The sequence below is a fragment of the Vigna unguiculata genome, chromosome 11 (genome assembly GCF_004118075.2).
Source record: "Vigna unguiculata cultivar IT97K-499-35 chromosome 11, ASM411807v1, whole genome shotgun sequence".
NCBI lineage: Eukaryota > Viridiplantae > Streptophyta > Magnoliopsida > Fabales > Fabaceae > Vigna > Vigna unguiculata.
In genome coordinates, this window is record NC_040289.1 from 7,973,912 (window position 1) to 7,984,758 (window position 10,847).

Consider the following 10,847-nt stretch of genomic DNA (forward strand, 5'->3'; position numbering starts at 1 on the left):
TAAAATCATAATAGAATTTTATATTCCAAAGCGAACAATACTTCGAGAATGCATTGGTCGTTCCTAATGATCTTGCCAGACAAATTTCAGTATTGATCGTCAAAGTAAATAAACACTTTTTATGATAAATTGTACGACGTAACATAAGAATATTTCAGTAGACTCGACTAAGAAATCTTGATTTATATTTCTCTAATAATAAGAATTTCAGTTGGAGATTAATGGTGTGTTCTCTTCTACAAAATTGTTGTAATAAGGGGACAGAGAGCGATGATCTACGAGTATTAGGGATGTTCGTTTTTTATGAAAGGAAAGGAATCAAAAGCGACGATTTGTGAGATTATGTTACATTTTGGATCCTGCTATTTTGAATATATTTGAGAGAGAACTTTGGCATTTTACCACTCTGTCCAAACTTTGGCATAACAGGAGAGATGTTCATAGCATGCACAAGCTTTGCGGCATTCCACCATTGTTGTTCCTTCATGGAGATAGCAGTTGCTTGTGTGATTATGAAGAAGTAATGGAAAGGATACATTGTACTAGTATCCGATTCAAATTTCCTAGCTTTTTCTTGATTTACTTAGTTCCATTTGCCATTTACCCGGTTCCATTTACCATGTACCCGATTCTAATATGCTTTGTTTTTTTATCCATATCCGTTAAGGGTGTATCCTATTCTAGCATTTTTTTTCAATTAATAAATATCATTAATATTTTTTTATGAAGAAAAAATTCAAAACTAATTACAGCTTATCTCATTATCATTTTATACTACATTTAACATCAAGGGCAATTTCGTAATCTAACTTTTTAATAAATTTTATTTTATTTTTATTTGACACATCACCTCCAAATTCCTTAAAAAAACAACATAAACTTCACTATCAAATCTACTCAAATTAATCATCTTTGTCTCTTAAATCATTCCACTCAAAAGAACATACCTAACTGATATATTAATAATCGTCATCACAATCTAACTGTTTTCTTTTTTTTTTTGAATTTTGCTTAGAATACAATTTTTATAAACACGAGTAATTGGAAATTTAAAATAGCAGTAAAATAATTTAAACAGCCACTTTCTTATGAATATTTTAATAATTTTTAAATATTTATTTGTAAAAGTTATACTAAATATTGAGAAACTCAAATATGATCTTATTATACATTACTCACGTGTTATTTTTACTTTATATATATATATATATATATATATATATATATATATATATATATATATATATATATATATATATATATATATATATATATATATATATATACTTCATCTCTTAAGTTATTTATGTTGCTTATATTTTTCTCTACTTTATCAACTAAATAATTTTATTTCTCATTATTCCTATTTGTTTTTATTTTTATTTTACTAAACAAACGTAATGATTAGTTTGGTAGATGTGCAATGATAATGAAAGGAAGAGAAGAGAGATGAAATAGTTTCAAAATGGTAAATACGAGTTATTTAGTTATGATAAAATAGATATGAATGGGGATTAAATGCTTGGGACCACAACAACTAATTTTTTCAAATAAAATAACATACAAATTAACAATGACAACTTAGAAATAAAAATCATAAATAGTTTTAAAGAAACTTTAACAGAAATGAACACTGACAACCTAGAAAATGAATTAGGAGAAAATGAGAGAAAAGAGATGAAATAACTTTGAAACAGTAAATATGAGAGTTTTTCTTTTCTAACCTTATGATCTTCTTTGAATATGATAAAATTCCTCTCCAAACAGAAGGTAAAAATAAGTTATTTGGATATAATGTATATTAAAAAGGATGTGATGGCTAGGTCCCACATTTTTCATGTCAAAGATACGTCAAAGATAATAGAAATGGACAATGAGAATCCAAAATTAGGATATATATTTATCATAATACAAATATATAATAATATTATAATTTAAATTATTAATACTTATAAATTAAGTTTTAATTATTATAATTAAGTTTTAATTATTATAAATTAAGTTTTAATTATTGATTATAATAAATTGATTTAACATATAAATATAATAATTATTTTAATTAAAGACATTAATTAATTAATTAAAATTTTAGAAAATATTGATATGATTAGATATTCTTTTAATATTTAGGTTAAAATATCTTTTCTATTTCAATTTTCGTCAATTTTGTTCAATTAAGTATTTTTTTTATTAACACCGTTTAAATCATTAACGGCCATGAACAGTGACTAACACGTGTCACTTCGTGGTTGTTTTTAATTTTTTATAATTTTTAATTTTTTTAATTTGTTTTTAATTTTTTTAAATATACACGTATCAATTTAGTAGTGTGACACGTATTAGAGTCAATATTTTATATTTAATTTAGTCCTTATATTTATTATTTTTATTCAATTTAGTGCTAATTTTGGTTAAAACTGACCCATTATGTGACCAAATTTAATTTTTATATAAAAATTATAATGATGTGAATTTTGATATGTTATATAAAAATATTTATTTAAAAATGTGAATTTGAATATAAAAATTTAATTTAATTTTAATTTGGATAGGAACAAAATTGGTTCATGTTAACAAAAATTGGAAATAAATTAAACAAAATCACGAATATAATGACCAAATTGAATATTAAACATTTACTCTGACACGTGGAGCGCTGCTGAATTGACACGTGGACATTTAAAAAAAAAGCTATGAAGTGACAAGTGGTAGTCACTGTTCATGACCATTAATGATTTAAACGGTGTTAACAAAAAATGACTTAATTAAACAAAATTAACGAAACTTAGGACTTATTTGAGCACAAAAACAAAATTATGACTGATTTGACAAAACTTGACGAAAATTGGAACAAAAAAGGTATTTTAACCTAATATTTATATATGTATATATAATGATTGGATATGCTTTCAATATATATATATATATATATATATATATATATATATATTTAAAAACTAAATATTAAAGAAAATAGTGAATCAACTTGCCAACTCAACTTGAACAATATAGGATATATCTAACTTTACTTGATATGGGATTAACCAAACATAGGTTTGACCCATCTAAACTAAACGTGGGCCAAACTTGACTTGTCCTAACCTGTATTAATCCATCTTAACTGCCTTAATTTGACTCGATTTGAATTTATCTTAATTCAACCTACTTTAGACTACATCTAACTTAATATGACTTGTGCGCAATTGACTCAACTAAATAATCTACCCAACTTAACCTAACATGGGTCCCACCTGGCCTAACCTAACTAAACACAATTTGTGCTTGACCCAAATTGACTTGTTCTAGGTTTAACCTAACATAGGCTTGACTAGATCAAACTATTTGGCTCAAGATCAATACAATTCATCTTAACATGGGTTAGACCTAATGCGAGTTCAACCGTCTCGGCTCAACATGGGCAAAAAATGTCTCAATCCCACTTGGGTCTAACCAATATGGACCTTATAGGACTCAACTTGACTTAAGCCCTTCTCACTTGACATGACTTGGGCCACTTTTTACTTGACCCAACTTAAGCCACATCAAACATTGCCCAACCTAGGCACAACCCTAACTTAATTGAACACGACTCTACCTTAAATCTTGACATGGATTCGAGTCAATTTGACGTGACCTAAACCCAAGTTAACTTATACCAATGTGGGCTTGTGTTAACTCAGTCCAAAATGGACCTAGGCTCACTAAATCTAATGTTAAGTTGGTTGGAATCAATCTGACTTGGGACTTATAAAAGGTTTCTAAAAATTTTAAATACACAATATTTAACTTGTTTTTATAGAAAAAAAATACAATTTCTCACAATTTGTTTTAAGGAACACACACACACACACACACACACACACACACACACACACACACACACACACACACACACACACACACACACACACACACACACACACACATATATATATATATATATATATATATATATTCATTAAAAATTTTATTAATTTTTTTTGCTCTTTTTTAAAAGGATACTTGTTTTCATCTCTAAATTCTCACAAAATATAAGTAGAAAATTTATAATTTTGTTAAGGAGTGGACTTTAAGTCTAACTTAACCTTATAAAATCAACTTGTTTGATGAGCTTTGTACCTACTTATATATTAATGATCTTATCTCTAGTTGACGTGGGGCTTCCAACATCCCTCTTCATACCGAGGTATGTATATCTCGAGTGTGAGACACCCAACAAACAACAAATCTCACTAGAATAGGTTTTTACCCATGTTAAGAAGTTGACCTTATATATAATTGATGCGAAACTTTCAACAACTCTCTCACACTAATATCTCGTGCATGAAACTAAACATTAATAAATAACATTTCAATATTGACTAAAACGATAGATCCAACCAACATTTTAAACAAATCTCACAAAAATATAATGATAACAAATCTCACAAAAAGTATTTAAAAAATAATCCACACGGATAATTAATGTTTTTTTCTTATACTCGCACTCAAACATATAAATGAACAGTGATAACCTAAAGTAAACCAAGATGCTTGGCTGTAATGGTGAGTTTGGTAGAAATGTAATGATGAACAAAAGAGATAGAAAATATTGGAATTATTCGGTTATGATGAAATATGATGTCGTCAATGAAATGGTTGAGATCTATAGACATTTTGTTTTCGAGCAAAACAATTTGGAAATGAACGATAGAACATAAGAATGAACAGTAGCAGACAATCTTTGAGTTTTCACGCAAAACAAAAAAATAAATGAGCTATGATGACCTAAAAGAAGAAAGAGACACATGTTATAGGAAATAGGAAACACTTTAACCTATGAATAAATAGTAACAGTTTAGAAACGAATAATGCTTATTCTGATGGTTGTGACAATTTATTTTGCTGGAATTTAGAGCTGTTTAAAACATTTTTGTAGACTATTTTCTCCATTTTTAAATTATCAATATATTTATTTTTCTGCCAGTTTTGTATTGTGTGTTTAAAAATGATTAAAAACTGTCAAAAAAAGCTTGTAAAGTATTATACCTTTTTATTATTTTAAATACAATAAAAAAGAAATGTAAAAAAGAATCAATGATTTGAAGGTAAATCATAATCTCTTCTAGTCCTACACTATTTTCTAAAAACACATATTTTATTTTCGGGTAAATAATATTTTTTAATTTCATTCAATTATTTTAAAACAACTCTAATTTACTCTATCTTTCTAAAAACGAATTAAAAATTACCATAATAGGTCAAATGACACATGATATTTTTTACTCGTATCATGTATTATTTATTGTTTACATTATGCTTTATAATTATATAAGGTTGAAATAAATATTTTTCTTTAATTTTTTTAAGAATTATATTTCATCTCTAAACTAAATTATATATTTATTTTATTTTTATAGTTTACAAAATTGTGTAGAATATTTTTTCTAACGAATACTACTAATTAAACATAATTTATCAAAAAGCAAAATATTTTTCATAAATTTCATAAAGTATAAAGATAAAATGAATATATAATTTAGTTTAATAACAAAATATAATTTTTAAAAGTAATTTCAAAACATGAAAAACATATTTAATCATTATTAATTTAATAAAAACATATATTAATTTATTTATATAAAAGTAGAAACGAATTAAAAATATTTAAAAATAAAAGAACAAAACTATAAAAAATTATAATAGTAATGGATTTTTTTTAATTTTAAATTTTATTAAATATATTAATTTTAGAATTAAATATGTTTTTTTAGCTTTTGTTAAAATTTAAATTCATTCTTTTCAAAATTTTATCATAAACATGAAAAATAATGGATATACCTATTTTAAGACGATAACAAATCATTAAATTGGAACATGTGAAATTAGTCAAACAACTTAAATTAATAAAGTATAATCGATGTGTCAACAAAATTTAATCTATTTAAAAAAATAATATGAGATGTCATCTTTTTAGTGATTTTGAAATATTAAAAATGAGAAAAAAAAATGGAAAATCACTTACAAAATGATATAAAAAAAATTGTCAAAAATCTAGTAATAAAAAAATCATTTTCCTTTAAAATGAGATCTATATCTATTATTTTTTAAAATTTAAAATTAAAACATATCAATATTTAATAGAAAACAAACTCCAGTTATGAATAAAAACTTAAAACTAATTGTATTAATTTGTCTGATAATATTTTGTCCTCTAAAAGAAGCTACATAATGAGACTAACTGGTTCTACTTTAGCAGGTGGCTTTGATAAAGGATCGAAATCTCATGCAAAAGTTATTCCCTCTCCTTGACAAGTGGTAAAGGTACAAAAATAAAGTCAGAAGCAGAAGAAAACCCCAAGTCACCAACTCTTGCAGACTTTGCACCCGCGGAACAAAGAATTTTGGTGCAGAGAAAAACAAACAAACAAACCTACAAACAAACAAAAAAACAAAGGGTAAAACCGTGAATTTTTAACCAAGCAAACAACAACCCAGTACCTCTCTTCTTTCTTCCTCTTCCCCCTCGCATGCTCCTTCTTTTTCCTCTCTCTCTTAAAAGCTGTCCCCACAGTTTTTCATGGCAAGACACTTCCCTCTCTCCCTCTTTTCCCTCCCAAAGTAACCTCGTTTCGGACAAACAAAAAGCAGACACTGAGACATAGCCAAGAGAGTGAAAAAAGAGAGCAACAAAAAAGAGTGAGCTTCAGACAGTGCTAGTGGATACAGAAACTGTGAAGTGAAAGAAGGTGTGGGAACAAAAAAGGTTTGTGGTGAGAGAAAGAGAGAAAGAGAGAAAGAAAGAGAGAGATGGTGGGCTCAGGAACAGCAACAGATAGGAGCAAAGAAGCTGTTGGGATGATGGCCCTTCACGAGGCCCTCAGAACTGTGTGTCTCAACTCAGATTGGACTTACTCTGTCTTCTGGACCATCCGTCCTCGACCGTATGTCCCTCTCTTTTTTCTCTCTTTGTATTTGAATGCTGTTTTTTGAGGTCTTTTCTCAAATGGGTCATCGCCATTTTTGTTGCAGAAGAGTGAGAGGTGGCAATGGGTGCAAAGTTGGGGATGATAATGGAAGCTTGTAAGTGTGATTTTCTTTGACTGTAAAAGCCATTATACATCTTTGAAATGCTCACCTTCAACGAGTTCCGTGTAAACTCAGGATCAAAGAATGGTTTTTTAGTGTGAACAGATGAAAATCTGAGATGGGTCTTGATGACTCTGAAAATCGACCATGGTCCCCTCTGTGATTGGATAAACTTTTGTAAAATTGAATTTGAAGTCACGTGATTTCTGCTTTGAAGTTTTTGTTTTTATTGGTAAAAGTATGTTGGTATTAAAGGTCAGTGCAGAATCTGTTATGTTATCCGAGGCCAAAGCTACTTACTTAAAGTTAATGGTTCAACTCAATCAATTTTAGACTAACATGCCAACTAGTTGTTATTTTAACGTATGATCTTGTATGGATCCAAAAACCTATGAAAAGATTGTGTTTTTACTGATTTGTGCTTCTGGGTATTTATTATTGCTTGGGTTGGTGATTTGATGTTTGCTGATTTTGGTGAAGGATGTTGATGTGGGAAGATGGGTTTTGCCGAGGAAGGGTTTCAGATTGTTTGGAAGAGATTGATGGAGAGGATCCTATCAGGAAATCTTTCAGCAAAATGTCGATTCAGTTATATAATTATGGAGAAGGGTGGGTACTGGGTAGGTGTTTATTCATGTTATTATTAATTATGTTCCTAAGTTTCGTTGTACCTATTTTCTGTTTCATTTTCTCTTTCAAGTGTTGTGTATCTCAGTACCATGTTGTAGGTAGTTACAGAACATTAACACAACGACAACAATTCCTCTCTGCACTTTACTCTGATTAGGTGTTGGTTGGTTTTGGGAACAGGTTGATGGGAAAGGTAACGTCTGATAAGTGCCACAAATGGGTCTTCAAAGAGCCTACAGAGTGTGAACCTAATATGACCAACTACTGGCAAAGCTCCTTTGATGCTGTATGCATTTGATCCCTCTCACATTCTCATCTTTCAGTTTGATTTTTCTTTCCCTTAAACTATAGTTCTTCACTCCCAAGTTTCAACAGCAACAAAGTTAGCATTAAATTTAGCCTTTTGTATTTGTTATGTGTAGCTATTTGGTGATTGATTTTCTCAACTTCCTCTGTCTGATGTTATTTATTGCAGCTTCCTCCTGAATGGATAGAACAGTTTGAGTCAGGCATTCAGGTGTGCACTCAATGAATTTACACCATGCTATTATTGCTCTCAGAAAGCTTTTATTTTTTCAATGTACTTTACTTTCAATCATGTCATTTACTTTTATTTTTGTGTTTCTCCGATTGCCAGACAATCGCTGTGATTCAAGCTGGCCATGGCCTTCTGCAACTTGGTTCTTGCAAGATTGTGAGTAAATTTGTGTATAACTCTTGTTTTCTTCTTTATTTGGACTCGTTTTTACTTATAATTTAAAATTTACCCCCATTACTTTTACTGCATTCATATGTATTGCTATTTATTAGGAGAAAATGTGCCAAGACATTATCATGGTATGGGACCATCATATGTCTGTAGTCCTAGCCAATGCCACATGATATGTAAATGAGTTTTATTAACTTTTTCTCATAATTTGAAAACCTTGCAAAGGTGTTTACATGGATATTGATTCTGACTATATGTATGTGGTTGTCCTAGATTATACAATAATTTCTCCTAATTAAGACTATTTAAAACTGCAATCTTTATCAACAGAAGTTCATTTTGAAAACTATGATCTCATATTTTGTGAGTTCCTCTTATTTTGAAAACAAAAGGAGTAAAAGGGTGTGTTGCAAACATTTCTATTCATTCAGTATATGAATCTCTATGCAGAAACCAGAATATCAAATGTTTGATATATTTTCATTCAATTCTCAGATTCCTGAAGACCTTCATTTTGTGCTAAGAATGAGACACACTTTTGAATCTCTAGGCTACCAATCAGGATTCTACCTCTCACAACTCTTCTCTTCAACTAGGAGCACTTCCTCTTCTACTTCCCTTCCATCAAAACCATCCACCATTCCAATTAGGCCACCCCCTCCAACCCTCAACTGGGGTCAGAGGCCAATTGGGTCTGCTACTTCTTTGCTACCCTCTGCAACTTTTCAACATGCAGGCAGAATGGGGTTCCCACAGGCCAAAGATGAGACTCAGATGTTCCTCATGCCTCATGCATCATCATCAGAGCATGTGAGAATGGGAGACATGATGGGGGAGCATGAGAGTGACATAAAGTGGCCAAATGGATTATCCATCTTCAATGTACTCACTGGAAGATCTGATGATGCTAAACTCTTGTTCAATCAAGAGAGTGCAAATCCAACCTCAGCAATGCAGAATGCTGGTGTGGCAAACCCAAATGAGTTCTTGAGCTTGGATGGCAACAATGAAGGGACAAGGAAAGTGGACAAGTTCAAGAGGTGCTTCACTCTACCAGCCAAAGTGGTTTCATCTTCATCCTCTACTTCAATGGATCATCACCATCATCAACAAGCAAGTGTGGAGTATAGGAATTCAGGAGGCATGTACCAGGATGTCATGGAGACCTTTTTGGAGTGATTTAATGAGGTAAGTTGTGTTTGGGAAATGAAGATGAGAAGTTGTATTTAGGCATAGTTATTGTGTTCCTTAATTTTCGTGTTTCAAGCTTCTTCACTTTGTATCCTGTGTTTTTTCTTATCATTCAGACTTCATTAATGACAATTTCTTTCTTTTAGTTTGGTTAGACATGGAAGTTTTCATGTTTTCTTGCGTACATATCCCATTCACAAGCATCATATGATAACAATGTTTTTTTAAGGGACCATTTAATTTAAACGGATTTTGGATAGTTAGTATAACCAAAAAAACTAGGCATACAATTCCAATTTACTCAAACACAATTTTACTTTTTAATTTCAATGAATTGTGTTTGCTTTCTAAATTTGTTTTATCCCTTATATGATCTGCTATTATTTCTTATATCATTGTTACAATAGTAGCATGTCTTTAGTATTTACTATTCTATTTTATTGATCGTTTGACTAATAAATTAACTTATTTATTAGTTAATTGACTTTGGTTTGAGTTGACTTAGTTCGACTTGAATTAGGATTTACCTGCTTTGACTTGGGTTCAATTCAACTTGATCTTGATTAGGTGGGGCTAGACTTGGTCTTAATGGGACAAGGCCTTGCCTGGTTTTGATGGGATGAGGCCCAAGTTGGTTCTAACTCAATCCGACTAAATGTGGGTTGACCTCAAATTGGATAAACTTAGATTTGCCCACCACTCATTCAATATGGAGTCATCTTAACTTCACTCGGATTAGGTCAGGTCAATTCGGTTTGACTTGAATTTGTGTTGACTCAACTCAACTCGGACTTAGATGATTTGGGTTGGGTCAAATGGATTTAATCTAGGTTTAGATTGATTTAGCTTAACTTGGACCAAGACCAGTGACAGACTTTTTCAATCTCTCTTTTTTTTTTTCATTTAATTTTTCTTATATATTTAAATTATTTATTTATATATTTATATATTATTTATATTAATTTTTTAATTTTTTTAAAAACTTTTATACATACTTTCTCCTCTTTTTCTTATTTTTTTTCATTTCTCTATTTTGTATCTCCATCTTTTCCTTTTCTATCTCAATTTTTACCTTTAATATCACTTATTTTTTAAAATAAAATTGCACCATAGTAAAATTGATGAGTTAAAGAACATTTTAGATTAATTAATTTATTCTTTTGAATTGATTTATTTTGTAACTTTCTTTTGAAGCATATGTTTTCTTCTTACATGTGATAAATTTGTTTATTGTATATCGTTAGGTGGT

General features: G+C 29.7%; 1 protein-coding gene across 1 annotated transcript; it reads left to right on the top strand.

The window, feature by feature from the left end:
• The first annotated feature begins 6,324 nt into the window (after positions 1-6,324).
• LOC114168534 (protein RICE SALT SENSITIVE 3-like) lies at positions 6,325-9,782 on the top strand. Its single transcript, XM_028053396.1, has 7 exons — positions 6,325-6,923; positions 7,012-7,062; positions 7,549-7,677; positions 7,879-7,984; positions 8,174-8,215; positions 8,336-8,392; positions 8,903-9,782. The coding sequence occupies exons 1-7, from the start codon at positions 6,790-6,792 to the stop codon at positions 9,584-9,586; spliced, it is 1,203 nt and encodes a 400-aa protein (XP_027909197.1). The 5' UTR covers positions 6,325-6,789; the 3' UTR covers positions 9,587-9,782.
• Positions 9,783-10,847: the final 1,065 nt, after the last annotated feature.